Source organism: Myotis yumanensis, unplaced genomic scaffold (genome assembly GCF_028538775.1).
Source record: "Myotis yumanensis isolate MYYU_CA2020_CCGP unplaced genomic scaffold, mMyoYum1.0.hap1 SCAF_9, whole genome shotgun sequence".
NCBI lineage: Eukaryota > Metazoa > Chordata > Mammalia > Chiroptera > Vespertilionidae > Myotis > Myotis yumanensis.
In genome coordinates this window covers 699,737-723,430 of record NW_027223760.1, presented here as the reverse complement: position 1 = coordinate 723,430, position 23,694 = coordinate 699,737, and the positions used below count along the sequence as shown (strand labels likewise).

The 23,694-nt window shown below is 58.0% G+C and overlaps 1 protein-coding gene across 2 annotated transcripts in view; it reads right to left on the bottom strand.

The window, feature by feature from the left end:
• PTPRN2 (protein tyrosine phosphatase receptor type N2) overlaps positions 1–23,694 on the bottom strand; it is a 479,830-nt gene that overhangs the window by 53,950 nt on the left and 402,186 nt on the right. For both annotated transcript variants that reach the window (XM_070423558.1, XM_070423559.1), the window contains one exon: positions 17,953–18,147. In XM_070423558.1, coding sequence (XP_070279659.1) covers positions 17,953–18,147 — 195 coding nt within the window. The remainder of the gene's footprint in view (positions 1–17,952; positions 18,148–23,694) is intronic.

Sequence of the window (23,694 nt, the reverse complement as noted above, 5' to 3'; positions counted from 1 at the left end):
AGGAGGTGTTGCAGACCAGGCTTGAGAGGAGGAATTGCTATGACTGAAAGCAGGCTGCTGACGAACGAAGGTGAATTCTGGGGTGGAGAGAGCTTCCGAGTCCGCCCCAAGGTCACGCCGTCCCCTGGGACGTCACGGGCACCGTCTACTGGTGTCAACACCTGAGATCAGCTTTCAGGGTCCTTGGTCAGCCCCACACCCACTGCCCTCCTGTATCTGAATGATGGGAACAGGGTGTGGGCACCCCAGTCCATGGTGCTGGGGTCCCCTTACAGATCCCAGCAGTCAACGGGCTCACCAAGCCCACGTGGATTCAAAGACTTCCAAGTGTCAGGGCCTTTGAGAGAAAGTCCCCACCTCATACCTCACACCTCCCACCTCACACCTCCCACCACCCACCTCACACCTCCCACCTCACACCTCCCACTTCCCACCTCCCACCTCACACCTCCCACTTCCCACCTCCCACCTCACACCTCCTACCTCCCACCTCCTACCTCACACTTCCACCTCCCACCTCCCACCGCCCACCTCCCACCTCCCACCTCACACCTCCCACCTCACACCTCACACTTCCCACCTCCCACCTCCCACCTCACACCTCCTACCTCCCACCTCCTACCTCACACTTCCACCTCCCACCTCCCACCGCCCACCTCCCACCTCCCACCTCACACCGCCCACCTCCCACCTCCCACCTCACACCTCCCACCTCCCACCTCACACCTCCCACCTCCCACCTCCTACCTCACACTTCCACCTCCCACCTCCCACCTCCCACCTCCCACCTCACACCTCCCACTTCCCACCTCCCACCTCCCACCTCACACCTCCCACCTCACACCTCCCAACTCCCACCTCACACTTCCCACCTCCCACCTCCCACCTCACACCTCCCACCTCACACCTCCTACCTCCCACCTCCTACCTCACACCTCCCACCTCCCACCTCACACCTCCCACCTCCCACCTCGCACCTCACACCTCCCACCTCACACCTCCCACCTCACACCTCCCACCTCCCACCTCCCACCTCCCACCTCACACCTCCCACCTTACACCTCCCACCTCCCACCTCCCACCTCACACTTCCCACCTCCCACCTCACACCTCCCAACTCCCACCTCACACCTCCCACCTCCCACCTCACACCTCCCACCTCACACCTCCTACCTCCCACCTCCTACCTCACACCTCCCACCTCCCACCTCACACCTCCCACCTCCCACCTCCCACCTCCCACCTCAAACCTCCCACCTCACACCTCCCACCTCACACCTCCCACCTCCCACCTCACACCTCCCACCTCACACCTCCCACCTCCCACTTCACACTTCCCACCTCCCATCTCCCACCTCACACCTCCCACCTTACACCTCCCACCTCCCACCTCCCACCTCCCACTTCCCACCTCCCACCTCCCACCTCCCACCTCACACCTCACACCTCACACCTCCCACCTCCCACCTCCCACCTCCCACCTCACACCTCCCACCTCCCACCTCACACCTCCCACCTCCCACCTCCCACCTCCCACCTCCCACCTTACACCTCACACTTCCCACCTCACACCTCCCACCTCACACCTCCCACCTCACACCTCCCAACTCCCACCTCACACCTCCCACCTCACACCTCCTACCTCCCACCTCCTACCTCACACCTCCCACCTCCCACCTTCCACCTCCCACCTCCCACCTCACACCTCCCACCTCCCACCTCCCACCTCCCACCTTACACCTCACACTTCCCACCTCACACCTCCCACCTCACACCTCCCACCTCACACCTCCCAACTCCCACCTCACACCTCCCACCTCACACCTCCTACCTCCCACCTCCTACCTCACACTTCCCACCTCCCACCTTCCACCTCCCACCTCCCACCTCACACCTCCCAACTCCCACTTCCCACCTCCCACCTCCCACCTCCCACCTCCCACTTCCCACCTCCCACCTCCCACCTCCCGCCTCACACCTCCCACCTCACACCTCACACCTCCCATCTCCCACCTCCCACCTCACACCTCCCACCTCACACTTCCCACCTCCCACCTCCCACCTCCCACTTCCCACCTCCCACCTCCCACCTCCCGCCTCACACCTCCCACCTCACACCTCACACCTCCCACCTCCCACCTCCCACCTCACACCTCACACCTCACACTTCCCACCTCCCACCTCCCACCTCCCATCTCCCACCTCACACCTCCCACCTCACACTTGCCACCTCCCACCTCCCACCTCCCACCTCACACCTCCCACCTCCCACCTCCCACCTCCCACCTCACACTTCCCACCTCCCACCTCCCACCTCCCACCTCCCACCTCACACTTCCCACCTCACACCTCCCACCTCACACCTCACACCTCCCACCTCCTACCTCACACTTCCCACCTCCCACCTCCCACCTCCCACCTCCCACCTCACACCTCCCACCTCACACCTCCCACCTCCCACCTCACACCTCCCACCTCCCACCTGTCCCGGCGGAGAAGGGAGTGAGCAAATGCCCATGGCAGAAGCGAGGGGCAGAGGGGGCGGGACATACCACGCTGGTGCTGATGAGACATGGAACTGTCTGTCTTATTTAAAACCCTTTTTGCAATTGAGAAATATGACACACGGGAGGACTGAGGAAGCACACAGAAGCTCTAAAGAAAACATTTTCTCAAGGCTCTGCTGCAGGCCCTGGAGGTGACTCCAGCTTCCCAGGGGACGTGCTACGTGGTGACGGATGCACAGAGAGAGGCGGCTCTTTGTACAGGTGACTCAGGAGGTTGTGAAACTATTTCTGGAAGATGTAGAACTTTACTCGCTGGAGCCTAGCTCGTGGGATTTATTATAATTTGGGTTTTGGGAGCCCTACCTAGATGAGTCCTGGGTCATGAGAAGCCAAAACTGATGGGCAAGCGCTGAGCAGGTCCCTGGGTCAGTGGCGATCAGCCCAGCCCGCATCTCAGCCAAGCGGAGTGCAGAGGAGCTGTGACTTTCCATGACCTGTGCTCTAGTGACTGACAGAAAGCACAGTCTTACAGACTGTGGGGACCCTCTTCAGAGTACGCCACAGGCACAGGCCACTCTGAGTGTGGGAGTCTTAATCAGAGTGTCCAAGGTGGAGTTGCTATACGCAGGTGCACAGCAAGGCCACAGCTATCGCACTGTACACTGGGCAAGCGTGCCCTTCTATCCCTCAAAAGACCGAGGTCACTATGTGGAAAGCAGCCTCTTTGTCTAAGTCATACAAAGTTGTTACTGATCAGCTAGCACGGGGCTGCATTATGGGGAAGATGTGTTACTGGCCAGCAGGCTGCTGCTATGGGGACAGAGGCTGCTGCTGTGTGGAAAGACGGATTGTTACCCAGCCGTGTGCAGCTACCTGCTGGTGGGACTTTGCTTTGAAGGACTGTTTTGTCTAGTGGCTCCTTGTTAGCAATGGCCACATGGCCACCGGCTTCTACAATAAAGACTCTCTTATACACCCACGACTCCTCATGGCTTCTCCGTCAGATACCCGGTGTCCGAAAAGGTCCAGCCCCTGGCAGAGGGGCTCGGACCAGACAGTTGGCGCAGGGGAGCAGGATGAAGGAACAGAGTTCCCACACAGACTCACAGCTGGAACCTGGGGAAATGTCAATGACGCCCATATTCTGTTCCAGAAACATGTGAGTGAATAACTTGAAAAAGTGAGTAATTCTGTCCTCACTACCTGCTCTTCCTAAACAGAAGCCTGAGGTGACGCTCAGTGGGTGTGCAGGACAGGAGACAAAGGTCTCCTGAGGAAGACAGAGAAACAGCTGTTCAGCAACAGTGATGATGGTGACAGTTCAGAGGCATGTCTGCCTCCGGGCGGCCATTCCTGAAGAGCTCAGGACTTCTAGTGAACTGTGCGCATCTCATCATCTTACAGAACATTGTAACAATGAAGGTTATGTGAACAGAGGTAAAATACAAAGATGAATACTTACAAGCAATGAGAATTATACCATATTTTCCATAAGGCTACAATTATTAATATTTAAATTTAGGGCAGAAGAGGTTTGCCTGATAGTGTGAGCAAAGCCTGGATCCCTCCTCTTATTGTAGAAGACTTAAGAGTTGCAAGTTATCATCCTAGCTGGTTTGGCTCAGTGGATAGAGCATTGGCCTGTGGACTGAAGTGCCCCAGGTTTGATTTCAGTCAAGGGCACAGGCGCGGGTTGCAGGCTCAATCCCCAGTAGGGGGTGTGTAGAAGGCAGCCGATCAGTGATTCTCTCTCATCATTGATGTTTCTATCTCCCTCCCTTCTCCCTTCCTCTCTGAAATCAATAAAAAAAAAAATATATATAAAAGAGTTGCAAGTTATCTTAGATTCCTGCTCACGTGTTGGTTTTGGTCATTTATTCATTCATTCAACGGATTTTATTAAGAATATTGTTTGCATCAGGGGCTGTGTGTGTTCCTGGGGCTGATTTCTTTATCTGAGAACAGACCACATACAAGCAAATAAACATAATTTAGAAAGACAACTTCAGATGGCAGCACCCGTGAGAAGATGTAGACAGAGATGGAGAAGGGACTGCTCCCGAGCTCATCAGGAAAGATGGGGGAAAGGGCTCAGAGGGCACGGATCGAGGGGCAAGGGCCCGGGTGGGAATGGACCCGCACGGTGCAGAAACAGAAACGGCCAGGCTGCTGGGGGAGAATTTGGAGGTTTTTTAAAAATCCTCACCCAAGGATATTTTCCCCCCATGATTTTTAGAGAGAGTGGAAGGGAGGGAGGGCAGAGAGAGAAACATCAATGTGAGACACATTGATTGGTTGCCTCCTGCATGGGCCCCGACCAGGGCCAGGAGTTGAACCTGCAACCCAGACAGGTGCCTTTGACCAGAAAGGCTCAAGACCCTTCAGTGCTCAGGCCAATGCTCCAACCAGTGAGCTACACAGGCCAGGTATTGAAGTTTTTTTTAAAAAAATTAACTTATGGGGGTAACATTGGTTAGTAACAGTATATAAATTTTAGGTGTACAGCTTTATGATATGATGTCTGTATATTCTATTGTGTGCCCCCTCCCAGGTCTGGATGCCTTTAAGGTAAGATTTACTTTAACAGCAAAGGGAGGCCATGGAGAGGTTTAAGGTAAGAGACACATGATGACAAGATGCTTTTAAAAGGTCACTGGCTCCAGGCAGGGTCGATGCACGAGCAGGGACCATCCACATGGATCCCAGCGGCTGAGGCTGGGGATGGAGTGCGGGGAGAAGTGGGTAGAGCTGCTGGGATTGGCTAACAGAGCAAATGAGGAGATTCTCATTTAGTTAATGTAGATTCAGCTCATTTCATTATCTCACCTGTTCTTCTTGATACTTCCAAATTTCTGCAACCATTTAGCTTGTAAAATATTCTGTAATTGTCTCAACTCTTCATCCCTCAGACAGCCACAGCGAGGCGCAGTCTCAGTCACAGCCTTAGCTCACCCAAAGTCAAAAGCCTGCATCCGCACCGAGAAACACACCGCCCGCCGCCAGGGCCAACAGCGTCCGTGCCTTGTCATGGGGACAGCATGTCTGGACATTCGATCTCTGTCATCTTAGCCAGTGCATGGATCTCAGGGAAGATACATTTGCCCAAAATACCAGAGAAAAGTATTAGCCAATAGCTTAACCCCAAACTCAATTAACCTGGAATAGTTCTGTCACTGCGGGAGCTGGTGGGTTCAGTGTCCTAAGACCCATTCGGGCCGAGACCAACCAGACCCATTCGGGCTGATACCAACCAGATATCAGGCTTGAGAAAACAGATTTGCTAAGAAATGAAGATTGCACATCTGCACCATGTATAGCACCTGCTTGGATGCCGGGTGTGGGGGCTCAGACGTCGGGAGACCCTCAGCCCAGCGGGGCCCAGCTGTGGCCAGCAGCACCTCCAGCCCTGCCTGGGCCCGGCTGTGGCCAGCAGCACCTCCAGCCCTGCCTGGGCCCGGCTGTGGCCAGCAGCACCTCCAGCCCTGCCTGGGCCCGGCTGTGGCCAGCAGCACCTCCAGCCTAGCCGGGCCCGGCACACACATGCGCTGCCCTAGAAGTGCCGTTCCTCCCAGGCCAGGCTCGGAGCTGCCAGAAACCGGATGGTGCCTTTCCCGCTCACAGTGCCGCGGGGCTCTAACCACAAGCGGCTGTCAACCTAGGACTCAGTCCACACTTGTAACTCAGGGAACAATCAGGACGAAGAAGTAAACATGGGATGTGTTTTCAGGCTCCAAAAAAGCCGGCCTGAAGTGCCAGTAAATATCTGTTGAATGAATCCAGGGTGTGCCCCTGACCCCACCTTGAGGACGGGCGGCAGCTCCGTGGCCACGTGTCCCCCGTGTCAGACACGAGGGTGAAGGTAAGGTCAGGGTCACTGGAAACGCAGGTGAGACTCTGAGCCACAGCACTGACGCAAACGGACCATTTTGGACGAATGGATACCAGTGCTTCATTAACAAGTCTTTTTTAACGACATCTACTGTCTATAGTATTACATGAGCACTCAGAGGGTGAAAGGCAGCTTCCTATGCTAATAAGCAAACTGTGATTTCTTCTAGAATATTCTTATACATTTAACATTTTCCAACTTTGGCTCGTGGCTCTCTCACCTTCGCCGGCTATGTGGGAATACTGCACGAGCCATTCCTGGGACACACGAGCAGCTCAGATCCTATAAAATATTCATCTGCATTCAGAGATATTTGCACCCTGCTGCAAACGTAGACAAAGTCATATGGAGACTCATTAAAATGGCTATTTTAATGGCAAATGCTTTCATCAAACCTCTCTTTCCACTAAACATTTTCTTCAGAATTATTTTCATTAAGAAGTTGAACAATTTGCACATTAGCTGCTAATCCCCTTTCATTTAAAAGTCTGCTGATAAAATTCTTTGCTTGTCATTCAAATAGTGAGGAATAATTATAGACAGGGCTTCCATCTCAGCTTCATTAATGGTAAATTGCATGGACGTCTGAAGCATAAGTCAGCTTTGATACATCTCAGAATGCAATTCCCACGGCTTCCCTGGGCTGCGTGCAATTAATTACACAGTCACTGAGGGGACGCGTGCTGACGAGAGCCACCTCAGCCAGGCCACCGCCTCACAACTCGCCTCCTGCGTCTCACTTCCTTCTGTGACTTGGTCCAGACAAAAACCCACCGCCATGGACAATGTTGTGGTTTTAAATGTGAGTCGTAGCTGCTTCAATGAACACATGTCTGAAGAAAAATTAATTAGATTTTATGTTAGTTCTACTAATTTTTTCCTTTTTAAAAAAATACATTTTATTGACTTTTTACAGAGAGGAAGGGAGAGGGATAGAGAGTTAGAAACATCGATGAGAGAGAAACATCCATCAGCTGCCTCCTGCACACCCCCCACTGGGGACGTGCCCGCAACCAAGGTACATGCCCCTGACTGGAATTGAACCTGGGACCCTTCAGTCCGCAGGCCGACGCTCTATCCACTGAGCCAAACCGGTCGGGGCTAATTTTTGCCTTTTAAAAGTTTAAAATATCTACCCAAGGCATCTCAAACTCCTAAACTAGCTGTTTCTCAGACAAAACATTACAGGTGATGTCCTGGCAGGTGGCTAAGTGGTTAGAGCGCCGGCCAGCACACTGAAGGGTCTCAGGTTTGATTCTTGGTCAAGGGCACGTACCTGGGTTGCAGGCTTGATCCCCAGCCCAGCTGGTGTGTGTGCGGGAGGCAACCACTTGATGTGTTTCTCTCACATCAATGTTTCTTTCTCTCTCCCTCCCCCCTCCCTCCCTTTGCACTCTCTAATCAATGGAAAAAGTCTCCTCGGGTGAGGATTAACAACAAAAAGACGGTGTCTTATTTCTACCAATGATCTGTTCTCCTTCAAAGGTAAGTGAGAAACAGTGGAAGAGTTGGAAGACACCACATAAAAACTGAAGAGATAAATCCAATCATTCTAATTTTTAAAAACTGATTTTAGAGAAAGAGGAAAGGAGAGAGAAACATGGACTTGTTCCACTTATTCACGCATTCATTGGCTGCTCCTTGTATGTGCCCTGACTGGGGGTCGAGCCTGCAACCTTGTCAGGTCAGGTGCCGCTCTAACCACTGGGCACACAGCAGGTCCATCTGATCATTCTGAACGGACCACACTCTCCTCATCCTGTCCTCGCCCAAGTCACACCTATGCCTGGCGGCAATGAAGCCCCTCATCCCATTGGATCGTTGAGTTTGTGAACTTTTAGCACAGAGACTGCCGCTGACCGTACAAGGAAGGGAGCGTTTCTGAGACTCTGACATGGAATAGACATCAGGACGGTGACCCCGCTAACGCCCATTTCTGCCTCCTCCTTATAAATGACGGAAGCAGGGACGATGCATTTGCACGTATTTGTTTTACAGCAACTGTTATTACTGTAAGTCGGTGGTTCTCAACCTTCTGGCCCTTTAAATATAGCTCCTCATGTTGTGACCCAACCATAAAATTATTTTCGTTGCTACTTCATAACTGTAATGTTGCTACTGTTATGAATCATCATGTAAATATCTGATATGCAGGATGGTCTTAGGCGACCCCTGTGAAAGGGTCGTTCGACCGCCAAAGGGGTCGCGACCCACAGCTTGAGAACCGCTGCTGTAAGTGAATACACAGGCCTTATTAAGTGAGGAAATAAAATGTGGATTTTGGCCTCCACCATGTGCATTGACATGTGAAATACACTTGAAGCCAGAGTTTCTTAGAAATTCCGTTTATGTACAAAAGCCAGTTGCAAACCAAGCGGGGCTTCCCGAGAGCTGACAGGACGGAGGGAAGTGAAGGGGGAGCGTGGCCCGAGGTCCGAAGGCGCCAACCCGGGGAGGTCTCCAGGCCCAACAAATTCTGGGAGGAACCGGACCCCGAGCCGGCAGCATTGCCGGCACCCAGGCGCTGGGCCGCGGGGACGGACAGGCAGCGCTGTGATGGAGAAATGGGGCTCCGGGCTGTGGCGATGGCATCCTTGGGGCGGGCTTCACAGCAGGCGTCAGTGACGGCCTCTGCGTGTTGTGCAACAACCGATTCCTGTGTTCAATGGCCACCCCCACCCTCCCCCGCTGAAGGGCACCTACAAGATTCAAACGGCCAATTCCAGGCCACGGCCTCGGACCCCCACACCTGCACCGTCACCCGACTGACGGGAAGAAGCCCAGGAGATGACAACAATGGTGATCACGAGGACCTTTCAGGCCCAGGAAAGAGGAGGAACGGTTGCCTAGCAACGCAGACGGCTTCTCCCCCATCACAAAGCCCAGATCTTTTCTTAGAACAGCCTTTTGTGTTCTGTGCCTGTGATGTGCTCATTATGATTTCCCGATGATGTTTTTAGGAAGAAGGAATTTCAGTGAGTGGTGTGAGGTGCCCCGGCAGGAGCTCGCTCTCGTGCAGATGGGAAGCACCAGGTCCACACACAGTGGAAAGTACTGGCAGGGATTCCAACGGCGCTCATGAGGCCCCAGGCCTCCTCCTCTCTCTCGCTCTCCTTCCTTCCTTCCTTCCTTCCTTCCTTCCTTCCTTCCTTCCTTCCCTCCCTCCCTCCCTCCTTCCTTCCTTCCTTCCTTCCTTCCTTCCCTCCTTCCTTCCTTCCTTCCCTCCTTCCTTCCGTCCTTCCCTCCTTCCTTCCCTCCCTCCTTCCTTTCCTCCCTCCCTCCCTCCTTCCTTCCTTCCTCCCTCCCTCCCTCTCTCCCTCCCTCCTTCCTTTCCTCCCTCTCTCCCTCCCTCCCTTCTTCCCTCCCTCCTTCTCTCTCTCCCTTTCTTATTTATTATTATTTTTAATCCTCACTAAGAATATGTTTATTGATTCTAGAGAGAGGAAGAGGGATAGAGAAACATCGATGTGAGAGAGAAACATCGCTGTGAGAAACATTGATCCATTGCCGCTGTACGTGCCCCAAATGGGGATCAAACCGACAACCCAGGTATGTGCCCTGACCAGGACTCGAGCCCACAGCCTTTCAGTGTATGGCATGACGTTCCAACCACTGAGCACCCAGCCAGGCCAAGTACTTTGGTTTTTAACTCCCAATGTGCAATAAGATAAGAATAGGAGGAGAGAAATGTCACCAATACTGGAACAGCTCACACAAGACTCAAAAATGTATCTTCTCTTCACCAACCAAACTTGCTAAGAGGGAGCAGAGCCTGGAGGCGAGCCTGTGTCCCAGGCCTTCCTGTCAGCCGCGGAGCAGCTGCCACTCCTCGGAGAAAAGGGACAGTGGGGCTCCGGGTCAGCCACAGCCACCGAGAGCCTCGGCCAACACTCCTCACCCAATTGCTTTGAGATGAGGAGTTCGAAGTAGAGGAGAGAAGAAAGTTGACCTATCAAAAACCATTTTCACTGCTTAGGGTGAAGTTAGAGAAAAGACTATCCAAGATATTTTCCATCTTTTTTTCAGCTCAACTGCAGGAATGACGCACCGTGCGTTTGCAAGGGGTGGGGGATCAGTGGCATGGGTCACACGGTGCCACCCTCTGTCCTCCTGTCCAGCTCACGCAGCCGGAGCCTGTCCCCCAACAGTCTCTGTCACCCTCATCCAACGTGTGCGCCGGGTTTCCCCATGCAGGGCCACTCACCTGCCCCCGCCTGCTGACCGAGGCTCCAGTCCCCGCGCAGCCAGGCTCAGTGACACACGGTGCGCAGTGCCTGCGAAGGGCGGTCAGGCCCGCCCGCACACAGGAAGGTGAGCGGGGAGCCGCTGGCGAGGGCACAGTGCGCCCTCTCTCACAGGCGGCCCCTCGGAGGCCTTTCTTTATCATGCAGGACGTGACATCGGTCGGCAGGTGGTGTGAACCGACGGCGGCCTGCCACTGGCCCCGTGCTCTCTTGGTTTGACTGGCGTGGACGTATGTTCCCAGACAGTAGAAGGCGGGGTCACCTGAAGACCCTCCCCCACAAGACACTGGCAGGCACTGGGCTGGTGGCAGGCCAGCCTCTCACAAGATTAAGGGGACCCCTCAAGAATCTGAAAGAAGAGGGATGTGGACACCACGGCGGGAGCCACGTGACCTCAGACGCCCAGGCCCTGAGGGAGGGGGAAGGCCTGGCTGTCACTGAGCCCGAGGGGCCACGGGGCCTGCCTGCCGGAGGCAGGAGTTGGCTGTGAACCCATACACCAGGACCCTCAGCAGGCCCACTCTCAGCGCTAGGGTTCCCCAGGGACTCCACATGGGCCTCGCCTGGTCGGAGGACGGAGGCTCACAGCGCAGAGGTGGCTGTCCGGGGTCTCGGTGAGGGACTGCATCGTAATGATGAGGACGCTGGAGCGGGAATCAACAACATGACAAGAAGAGCACAGCAGGCGATTTCACAGAGAAGGAATGGCACGGCTATAGTGAAAACGTACCCCTTGAAGTGGGGGAACGCCATGGGCGGGGTCCCTGGGAGACTGGACTCCACTGAGGAGAGACATGGAGAGGAGAGAGCTGGGGATCCCCGAGGGCAGCGGAGGCCGAGTGACAGCCCTTGGGAGGCCGGGGAACTGGGAGGGTGGGAGAGTCGTTTGAACCACACACAGTGTGGTGTTTCCTGGCACTGATGGCATACAGGCTTCTCCAGTTCAGAAGCCACAGAAAGACCAGGGCGAAAAGAACAATGAAATCAGCCCCGTCCCGGGCACGAGGAAATCGCGGACCAGCGAGGTTCGGACTGAGGGGACAGTGTGCCTGACGCAGAAGGGCCCAACCGGCCGCAGCGACGGCCCCCAAGGCAGGAAAACAGTCTTTTCAAAGCAACGAGAGGAAAGCGACGGGAATCTGATCCTGGCTCCTCGGCTACGCAAGTGTGAGGATCAATCGAAGAGTTTTCCAGACACAAGCTTGGTAGATTTTCTGACTGAAAAAGGATATATTTCAGGTAGAAAAACAAACAAATTTTATCCCAAACTAAGAATGAAGGAGAAATGGTGAAGGAAACAAAACACCTGTTAAAATGGGCGTCACGTGGGCCGGGTGCTCAGTGGTTAGAGCTCCAGCCCCACGCCCTGAGGGTCTTGGGTTCGATTCCTGGTCAAGGCATGTGCCTGGGTTGCAGGTTCGATCCCTCGTCCCGGACAGAGTGTGTGCAGGAGGCAACCAATCGATGTGTCGCTTGGATGGATGTGTCTGTCTGTCTGTCTCCCTCCCTTCCTCCCTTCCACTCTCTAAAAATCAATGGGAAAATATCCTCAGCTGAGGGTTAACAAAAAATTTTTAAAAAGAAAGTCAGTCTCCACAATTGCTGACCTTAAAAATGGTTACTTTAAGGGTAAGCAAAATGAGAGGGACCCGGCAGTGACCTGGGAGCCAGGCAGAGGCGGGAACTTCTGACCTGGTCAAGGTTAAACCCGCCAGGACACCTGCTCAGCTGTAACGGCCGCCCGAGGAGGGAGAGGAGGGAGCGAGCACTCCGTCTTTGCAGAAGCTGAGAGACGAAGCACGGAAGACGAGGCGCAGCCTGCTGTGTGAGCTCAGCAGCGCAGGCTCAGGTCCTGCAAATGGGCTCGAAACAGAAGCACATTCAGAGCTGGGACTCACTCACTTTGGAGGCAGCTGGATGAGCCCCCTTCAAGGGTGAAGGCGGAGAGGGCGGGGCCTGCTGATCAGCGACTAACACCTACTGTGCACCAGGCACACACTGGGCACTGCGCCCACAGGGTCCTGTAGGGCTGACTGGCCCTTCCTGGAGCGTGAGAAGCCTCGAGCAGTGAGAAGCGGGCGCGGGTTGGTTTCAGGCCCAAGAGTGTCCCGGGGCAGGTGTGACGAGGCCTCAAGGACACGGCCAGGTGGGAAATGGCAGCCGGAGGACAGGTTGGGATGAGCCCCAGGAGGCTCTGAAAAGCCACCCACTCCCCAGGCGTCAGCCGCGCACTCCGCGGCCGCGGCGGAGAGGTCACCCACGCCACCTCAGGGACTCCAGCGACAGGTTCCCGGCCAGCAGCAGCCCCTGTCCTCACACCTGTCCGTCCGTCACCCTGACTCTGGCCCCTGGCCCCATCTTCCTGCTCTGAGAGTCAACACAGCCCAGGACTCCCACCACGGAGCCCCACGTGACGTAGCGTGTGCCGGCTCCCCACGGCTGCCCACGGCTGCCCTCGGAGGAGGACCCCAGCAGGCCCCTGGGGGCGAGGGGCGTGTCTCCCTCGAGGCATTTGTGGCCTTTCACGTCCAGGAGGCCTTTGTGTGAACGTCAGGGCGAGAGAGGACGTCACATCCTGTGTAGACGAGCTCCCCCGAGGGGAGGCGGAGGCCACAACCAGGAGTGGAGCTGTGTCAGGGAGGGAGCAGGACGAGGGGGGCGCTGCCTCTCGGTGGCCTGTCACTTTCCCCTTGAGGACACTCTCCGAGGGGCTCCTGGGTGAGCTGCTGGCCGACACGGGAGGTCCGTGTGAGTGCGCTCAGTCCAGGAGTGTGGTGGAGACACGTGGCTGTGAGCGAGACCAGCCAGGCGCCACGTGGGAACACAGGCTCCTAATGAGACTCAAGGCGAGTGGAGCTGTGGTGGTGGAGGCCACGCGTCCGTGGGGGAGGCATACTGACGGGCGGCGGTGCCTGTGCCAGCTCGGGGACACGCCCCCCCCACCCGTGGGTCTGCCACGCCCACGCCAGGTCAGTGTGGCGGCAGGAGCTCCCCTTCTGTGGCGCGCAGCCTGGGGTCCCTCCCTGTTGTGACGTCCATTCCCCAGGGCTCCCGGGGACAGCAGCTGCCACATACACACGCTCAGGGACGCCAGTGGCTACTCAGGCCTCGTGTTCCAGGGGCAGAGGGCACGTGTGGCGCTGGGTCCACGCCCCTCCCTGTGGACGCGGGTGCTTTGGGCAGGCTCTGCAGGCCGGTGTCCTGGTGACGTCCTCTGCGCTTTGCCTCGAAGGGGGACAGGATCAAGTCAACGTTTTTTGTCACATCCCCAAAGCCTGAGCTCTGGCTGCTCAGCCTGAACAGCAGGGGACCCGCGGGGCCGACCGGTGCCCGTGCCCTGGGCTCTTCCATCCACGTCACTGCCTGCATGGCTGACCATGGCGCCCGCCACGCGGGACTGGCTCCCGACATTCGCTGAGGGTGTCAGCCTTCCAGGAATAGGTGGGTTCCCAGGGCCCCTTGACCTTCTGGAGGGACGCAGTGGGTTTCCCAGAGGGGACCCCATGCATGTACACACAGTACGTTCACATATTTGTGCGAAGCCGCCTGCCCAGGCCCCTGCCATGCACCCATCACCAGGCCCTGGAGTGTCCTGGGGCAGGTGTGACAAGGCCTCGAGGACACGACCAGGTGGGAAATTGGCAGCCTCCCCACTCCTCTGCCCAGATCCTCCGTCCCTGCGAACATGGGCATCACCCCTCCCCACCAGGCCCTGTGCTGAGTGCGGATCCAGCCCACCCCTTCCACCTGCCCCGGGCTTCCCAGCCCCACGGTTCCCGGGTCCTGGGCCGAGACGTCCTCCCTTGGGGGAAGCCCTGGCCCCATTTCTTTGTTGCGACCCTTGTGGCGTCTGTAAGGACAACTGTGAGCGAGGGAGGCCAGTGAAGTGGCGCGTGCAGCTTGGAGGCCGCGGGGGGGGAGGGGGGTGGAGGAGGCCTATGCAGAGCCGCTTTGCAGGTGAGATGCAGGTTGAGGTGTGTCCGGGATGCAGAAGGTCCCAGTTTTGAGCCAAGCTCATCGGATCCAAGTCTGTGCTCTCCACGCCATGTGCTGGGGTCTCGAGGGCAGCCCGCCTGTCCGCACGTCCTCTCCACAGCTGCCCGGGAACCCTCCCTCCCCAGTTGAGCGCTGGCCGGCCTCTCGCCCTGAGCTCTGGTTACCTGGTGCCCCGAAGACCACCTGGATCGCCTGGGTCACTGATCTCATCAGTGGTCCCGTCACCTGTGTGGGGCCTGCGTCCTCCGTCACCCGGCAGACTCCTCTCCCTCCGGGCACAGCCTCGCCGGCCGCTGTCTCCTCTCTGAGATTCTGTTTCCATGGCTTCCTGGCATGAGGTTACAGCACATGCATGTCACTACTGTGGACACAGTAACCAGGACACGGCGAAGGCTCATCCCGGACCAGCCCCCAGGCTGCAGGGTGATGGGCTTGTCCTCCGCCACTTCTTCCTGAAACGATGCCTCTGTGCTTTGTGACAGGAAACGTTCCCATGTTGCACTCGGGAGGTCGCTGTGCCGGTTACATTTTCTGATGCCTTGGCCACTCCTCCCTCTGCTGTGGGTCTGTCTCACTCCCACTGGCTCTGGGTCCCCTTGAACCTTCCAGGTAGGACGCGCCCCTGCCCCGTGCCTGCATGGCGCCGGCCTGGCGAGGCTTATCGGGGCCTCTGAGTCCTCGGGGCGGCTCAGGGAGTGCGCGCTGGCCGACGGCAGCTTCTAGTCACAGTGGTCACCGTCCTGGAGCCTCTGCGCGTGAGGCCGTTGGAGTTCACGTGCCCTTTGAACACAGTTCTGGTCTGCTCACCACATGCTGCGCCTCAGTCCTGCAAACGGCCTGTGGGTCCAGAGCTGAGCGCTGAGCCCTGCCACCTGCGTGCAGAGGGTGAGGCGTTTTGCAAACATGCTTCGTGGGGCTCAGGTGTGTGGCGTCTCCAGGCCTCTCCACTCCAGGCGAGGGACAAGGCCTGGTGTGAGGACAGCCGTGGGGTGGGGAGAGCGCCTGAACTGGCCGGCAGAGTGGGCAGAAGGGCAGACGGCCAGGACCCTGAGTGAGGACAGACCCTCAAGGAAGGCCCGGCCCCCATAAGGGCCCATGTGGCGCATCCACGGTGTGCACACTCCCACTCCATCGCCAGGCTCCTGCCCAGGCCCGTGGGACCCCCGAGACAGTGCTGGCTCAGGAGACAGGCCTCGAGTCCGCGCTGCGCGTCTGCGTGGTGACGGGGGGGGGGGGGCAGGGGTGGAGGTGCACTCGGCCTCTCGCTGCATCAGGGCTCGGAGTCGGTGACCTTCTGCAGGGACACCTCCCATTAGGCGTAGCAATGCCACGGCCACTTGAAGGCTAGGTCAGCGAGTGCGGCGCGTGCATTTCCCTGGAGAACTAACTGCCACGCGTGCGCTCACCGTGAAGCCACGCCACGGTTCTCCGTGGGAAGCGCAGTGCTTCCTTGTCCCGTTGGGCCTGAGACCTCCTTGGCTGTAAGCGCGGCTGAAATAGACAGGATGTGGACACCAGGAGCCTCGACGCCCTCCAGTCAGCGTGGCGGAGGCACACGGCCCAGCGCTGCAGCCACTGAAAACCTGACCTGTGGTTGAGTTTCCTTTTCTAAAAGGGACAAATATTGTTGAAAACAATTTAGTGGATTCACTATCCGGCCACACACGTCTGTGAGGAAGCGTGTAAAGGCAGGTGGCCCTGCCTGGGTGTCCTCCATCCCTGGGGCCCCGGCAGAGGGAGTGCGCAGTGGACCGTCCTCCATCCCTGGGGCCCGGCAGAGGGAGTGCACACTGGACCGTCCTCCATCCCTGGGGCCTGGCAGAGGGGAGTGCGCAGTGGACCGTCCTCCATCCCTGGGGCCCAGCAGAGGGGAGTGCGCAGTGGACCGTCCTCCATCCCTGGGGCCCAGCAGAGGGGAGTGCGCAGTGGACCGTCCTCCATCCCTGGGGCCCCGGCAGAGGGGAGTGCGCAGTGGACCGTCCTCCATCCCTGGGGCAGAGCAAAGATGTGTGTGTCCAGCTCAGCGGCCGGACAGTGGGCTGCTGGTCTTGGCCTCATTGCAGGCTACCCCCCAGCCGCATGGCGCATCCGTCCCCACATCTGGTCCAAACGGCCCGGCATCCTGGGCTCCTGCTCGCAGACTCGGGCACCCCAAGACAGACGTCCCCCGGTGCACCCCAAAATGGACACACCGGTGACACCAGAGCCTGTCGGAGCCTTAGGGCCTCTCCAGGCCCCACCTCCGGGCTCTGCAGTCAGACTTTTAAGTGAAAATGAGGTTTCCTGTGTCCCCCAAATTCATATGTTGAAACCTACCCCCCACGAGGTGGCGGCTGACGGTGAGGACTGAGGGGCGATGAGTCACCAGGTGGCCCCGTGACCAGATTGGTGCCCTTGTACTAGTGAAAGGGACCCAGAGGGCCCTCTCCCCTCTACCACGGCGGGCGGAGTGGGAGGCCCTCCACCCGACTGCAGCCTCGGGAGCCTGTGGTGCTGTCACAGCCGCGGACACACTGGGACCTGCTGTCTGTGGTCCTCCGTCTCCATTGGCGTTAAGTAAACAAGTCAGGGCGTCCCCACAGAGGGAAGCGCTGAACCATCACAAAGACGGAGTCTGGGGCAATGAGCGGCCCAGTGCGTGTGCTCTGGCCGAACACGCGCCAGACAGGAGGGAGCCTGGCTGCGACCTGGCAGCGAGCGGACCCTGTGCCCGGAGGAGATGGCGGCGAGGAGGGCCGAGTTCTGAACGTCTCTCCTAATAAAACTGGGTTAATCCCGTGCCAGCGGCAGGACATGGCCACGGCACGCGTGTCCCGCTGAGGTCGGCACTCTGGGGCGGGTGGAACAGGGAGCAGGTCCACCCTGCAGAGGCCCCTGGCGTGTCCTCACGGAGACTGCCCGGCCCCTGGGCCTCCTGCCAGGCCGAGCCCTGCTCCCTCCCCTCCGCCAGTGTCCCTGTGCGTCAGGAGCGACATTCACTTACCCTGAGGATGCTGGGCAGACTGGGGGAGGGGCAAGTGCTGTCTGTTAGTTGGAGGTTAAGAAAGCAGCGCACAGTTGGCGCTAATGCATGCTATCCTCACCCGGTAGCCTGCAGAACCTCCCGGGTCCGCACGTGGGGCTGGCACTCAGGGCAGGAGCAGGGCACTGAGTCACACCGGCCACTTGCTCAGAGGCCCCAGCAGAGGAGCCCGCTGTGGGGCCACACCCTCCGTGTCGGCCGCGCAGCCAGGTGAGGGGCTCCCCGAGCCACTGTCATGACGCGACAGGAGCACAGGCAGGGTGGGCGGGGTCTCGGACCGGGTTTGGGCCTTACCAGGACCATGTGGCCGGTCGAGATGTCCATGTTGGGCAGCGCCGGCTCCTCGGACCAGGACGAGGTGCTGCTCCGCGCGGAAGGGCTGGGCATCGGCCCATCGCTGAACTGCGAGGACACGCTGTTGATGCGCGACACGTGAGGGGCCTCCGGGCGGTCAGAGGTGCGCACGGCCATGCGCTGGCGGCAGAGCTCCTGGGAGACAGTGGGAGACGCGGGCGTCAGTGCCACCTAGACAGACCGCACACACACACACACACACACAGACACACATACACACACAGCACAGACCACGCACACACACACACACACACACAGACACACATACACACACAGCACAGACCACGCACACACACACACATACCCATACACAGCACAGACCACACACATATATATACACACACCCACATTGCACAGACCACACACACACACACAGACACACACAGCACAGGCCACACACATACACACAGCACAGACCATACACACACACAGCACAGACCACACACACACACACACACACAGCACAGACCACACACACACACAGCACAGACCACGCACACACACACACACACACAGACACACATACACACACAGCACAGACCACGCACACACACACACACACACATACCCATACACAGCACAGACCACACACATATATATACACACACCCACATTGCACAGACCACACACACACACACAGACACACACAGCACAGGCCACACACATACACACAGCACAGACCATACACACACACAGCACAGACCACACACACACACACACACACAGCACAGACCACACACACACACAGCACAGACCACACACACACACACACAGATCACACACACACACACAGCACAGACCACGCACACACACACACACACACAGCACAGACCACGCACACACACACACACACATACACAGCACAGACCACACACATATATATACACACACCCACATTGCACAGACCACACACACACACAGACACACACAGCACAGGCCACACACATACACACAGCACAGACCATACACACACAGCACAGACCACGCACACACACACACACACACAGCACAGACCACACACACACACAGCACAGACCACACACACACACACACACACAGCACAGACCACACACACACACACACACACAGACACACACACAGCACAGACCACACACACACACAGCACAGACCACGCACACACACACACATACACACATACAGCACAGACCACACACACACAGCACAGACCCCCCCACACACACAGCACAGACCACACATACACACACACACACACACACAGCACAGACCACACACACACACACACACACAGCACAGACCACACACACACACAGACACACACAGCACAGACCACACACATACACACACACACACACAGCATAGACCACACACACACACACACACACACACACACAGCACAGACCACCCACCCTCACACACACACACACACACAGCACAGACCACGCACACACACACACATACACACATACAGCACAGACCACACACACACACAGCACAGACCACACACACACACACACAGCACAGACCACACACACACACAGCACAGACCACACACACACACACACAGCACAGACCACACACACACACACACAGCACAGACCACACACACACACACACACACAGCACAGATCACACACACACACAGCACAGACCACACACACACACACACACAGCACAGACCACACACACACACACACACACAGCACAGACCACACACACACATACACAGCACAGACCACACACACACACACACACACACACAGCACAGATCACACACACACACACAGCACAGACCACACACACACACAGCACAGACCACACACACACACACACACACACACACACACCACAGACCACACATACACACACACACACACACATGCTGCACAGACCAGATACACCCCCCAGATACTCGTATACCTACACGCACACACAGATTCATACACACAGAGATATATACACATACACAATGCACAATCCATAGAGATACACACACACCCAGATACTCACACACTGCATGCACACACAGATTCAGAAAAAGGGCCCCAGCCAGCGCTGTGGTCACCCCGACTCGCCTCACAACCACGCTTCTTGCAGATGCCTTTCCTTTGCTGTTGGGACGTGGCCCGGGGCGGGGGTGGGGATTTGCACTGTGGGCCAAGATATGGAAACTGGTCCCAAGTCAGGGGTTCAGGAAAAACACACAATTCTTTTCGGGTCTTCCCTTTCCCCCCAAACACCACCAAACGGATGAAAGCCCGCACAGGAGAGAGTGAGTAAAGGTGCATGGGAAGGAAAGTGCAAGGCTGATGGGAAAGTTTGCGTCCGATGTTTAAGGGGCAATCTCAGGGTGGGGCCCGAGAGGCGCCAGTCAGCTCACTCCGTGTCTTGTCCACAGGTGACACCCTAACACGTCGTGGCGGGGAGGATGTGGCGGGGACGATGTGGCCCACACAGCACCGGCCTATAGTGCTCAGGTTCGCGGGCCACTAGCCGAGTGCCCAGCACGTCTCCATAAAACAGGGCCTTTGGAAGCATTCTAACACTGTGCCGTGAACTCCCTGTTCTGCTCGGGAAGGCATCACGTGACTGGGGCCGGCAAAGTTAAACTCTGTCAAGAAAAGGTTACGTGCCCTCGCTGGTGTGGCACATGCCTGGGTTGCAGGCTTTCCTTGTCCAGGGACAGCGTGGTCACCCGCAGGACGGCTTTCCATGTCCAAGGCCTGTGGTTTGTACCTGTGTGCAGCCCAGCTGCTGCCCGGGCTGGGGCTCAGGGCTGAGCTTTCCTGGGACTTGGTGAGAACAAGGTGCCTCCCGGCCAGGCTCTGAGCACCTGAGGTGGGAAGACAGCAGGCGGCCATGCCCTTTGCCCCTCCGGTGCCAGGGCTTCCGCTGCCTTGTCGCCCTCATCTGGGACGTGGGAAGGGACAACACACTCATCCTTGTCGTGGGCAGTGGCATGAGCATGGTACAGGCACAGGAGAGGCGACGGCAACCACTCCCTGTGTTGGCTTCAGAGTAACAGTGCTGGAGGCCGGCTGCACACCTGGCTGACACAGAGGCCACAGCTGTCTGTCTGTGACAAACGGGGGGACTCGGAGCCTTGGCTTTGAACGCCGCCTTATGGGATGGGGATCTCCCCGGCTCTTCCATCGGCCCGCGGCACAGAGTCCCTCCACGCGGCAGGCACGCCTCTGGGACACGGCCGCGCCCTCTCCTCTCTGCTGCACGGCCCTACCCGACAGTCACAGGCACCTCAGGTGTCCCAGGGGTGCAGCGGGAAGCAGCCGCCCCTCTGCCTTCAGGTGCCCCGCGTGGCTCGCGTTGTCTTCCGGGATCGTTGTGAGCATCGCCGAGAGAGGTAAGTCCTCTGGTTGCTTACAGCTTGTGGATTGGTAACAGAATTTCCATGTTTCCTCTGTACTGTTCCTTGGACATTGACGCTAAGGAAAAGCTAACTTGTCTTTACAACAGAGAACAGCGTAGACGGGCCCTGTCTGCCCAGCCGAGAAGGCGAAGCTCGGGCTCAGCACTCCCGGGGCCGGGTTCTGTGAAGAGATTGCCTTCTGCAGCCGCGCCTCTGGACACAGCGACTGGTGTGAGTGGACTGGACAGCTCAAGCCGGGCCCATTCCCCGACGGGGCCAGTGAGGGCCACAGCCATCTTAAAGGTGCCGTCTGTCCCTGAAAGGCAATCGCAGTCCACAGGGTGACAAATGGAGGCGTGACCCTCTGACCCCTGGCAACAACCGAACGCGTGGGCTGGGCGCCAACACCCTGAGGTGATTTGAGGCTCACGGCACTGCTCCCGCCCGGGCACAGCCGCCATCACTCTGCCCGCTCCCGGCCAGCGCCGGCGTTTCTTATGCGCCACGGAAACAGCGGTGAGAGCTGCCATCGCCAAGGTGCCTGCTCTGTGGGTGACGCTCTGCTCAGTGAGCCTGGAACGCAGGGCTGGGCCACCCGTGGAGGACGTCCCACTGGAGCGGAATCAACCGCAAAACCACACGCCGAGGAAACATGGAGACAGGCCGGTCTGGTTTCACATTTTCCCAATTTATAATCCTGGCAGCAAAGGGGCAAAACCAACACAAAGTCCTGGGTTAAGGTTCCGGAGACACAAAAAGGAAACCACAGGCTGCCCGAGGGGCTAGCGGTCAGCGCCCGCGATGCCTCCTGGGGCCCACGCGCTCCTGCGTGGCCGGCCCTGGGCGTTGCCTGGCTGTCACGCCCTCGGCTGCACAGGAGTGCAGGCCGCAGACCCTTGTCTCAACGAATCTTAGACAACGTTTGAGATCCAGACCGACTCCCTTCACAGAAAGGGGCGTGTGGGAGCCGAGACAGCGCCGCTCAGGAAAGCCCCCACGGGAGGCCCTCGCGTTTACAGAGAAGTCGCTGCCTTCGCGGGGTCAGGCGGGGACGGCCACCGTGAGGCGTGACTGCGGGAGGAGAAGGGGGTTCAACAAAAGGAAGCTTTTGGTGCCAGGCAGACCCACACGTGGGCTCAGCCAGCGCCCGCGTCCCTTCAATGGCTCTGCTGGGCTGTCCTCTGTCCCCCGCAGACCCGACCACAGGAGAGCGGCGGTACTCGGGCTGGGTCCTTGGCCGACCTGGGCGCCTCTCCTGACACTGAGGTCACAGGTCACCCAAGGTCATGGGTCACTCCCACAGGAGGCTGACCAATGCCGACCCGAGGATGTTTTTTCCCATTGATATTGAGAGAGAGACAGAGACAGGCAGAGAAGCATCGCTGTGAGGGATACGCATCGACTCCTGCCTCCCGCCTGCACCCGGACCGGGGTCGGGATCGAGCCTGTGCCCCTTCGGTGTACAGGCTGATGTTCTAACCACTGAGCCACTGCCGGGCCCCAATGCCTGCTCTGCAGGAGGGAGAAAGCCAATGTGTGTGAAGTAAACCCCCCCCATACATTCCCCCGAGCGCGGAGGGAGAGCACTTATTTCTGGGCCCCGGCAGGACGTGTCTCCAGGATGCTTTCCCCGGAGATGCGCCGCCGCCCCTGTGCCTGCTCTGCACCTCATTCGGTGTAGGGTCCACCGGTGCCGAGGAAGCTGTGAGGACCCAGTGAGAGAAGGGCAGGCCCCAGGGGAGAGGGACAGGCCTTGCAGGTCCCTCTCCACGGAGCAGCGTCCGTGCGCAGCGGCTCCTGGGGGGCAGGTGCTCGGGAGTCACTGTGTCTCAGGAGCAGGAAGCCCACTGTCTGTGGAGGGAAAACAGCCCAAGAGAGACACAGGTCCACACGGCCGACCAGGGCCGACGGCAGGGACGGGCTCGGGCTGTCTGGTCTGCCCCACAGCTCTGCAGCTTTGACTCAGTTTGTCGTCGTAAAATGGGACGATGGACACCGCTGCTCGAGTTAAGGGGGTTTGGAGGGTGAATGTGCGGGAAGACCCGACATGCTGGCGCACAGGGAACTCGCGGCACTGAGCTGGGCCGAGGCTCCCGGGTCTCCTCAGGGAGACAGGAGCAGAGGCGACAGGGCGGCCTGGGCCCAGCCCCGCCCCCTCCGGACGCGGCTCCCAGCCAGGTCGAGCCCTCAGTCCTTAGGAGGAGAATCTCTCCCAAGGGCAGTGGGGTTTGTAGGAAGAAAAGAGCAGCTGGTTTGCAGTCCCCGAATGTAAATGCTCAATCACAGAAGAATCAGACACGTGACATTTGTGCCACGTTGTAAAAAATATCCAAACA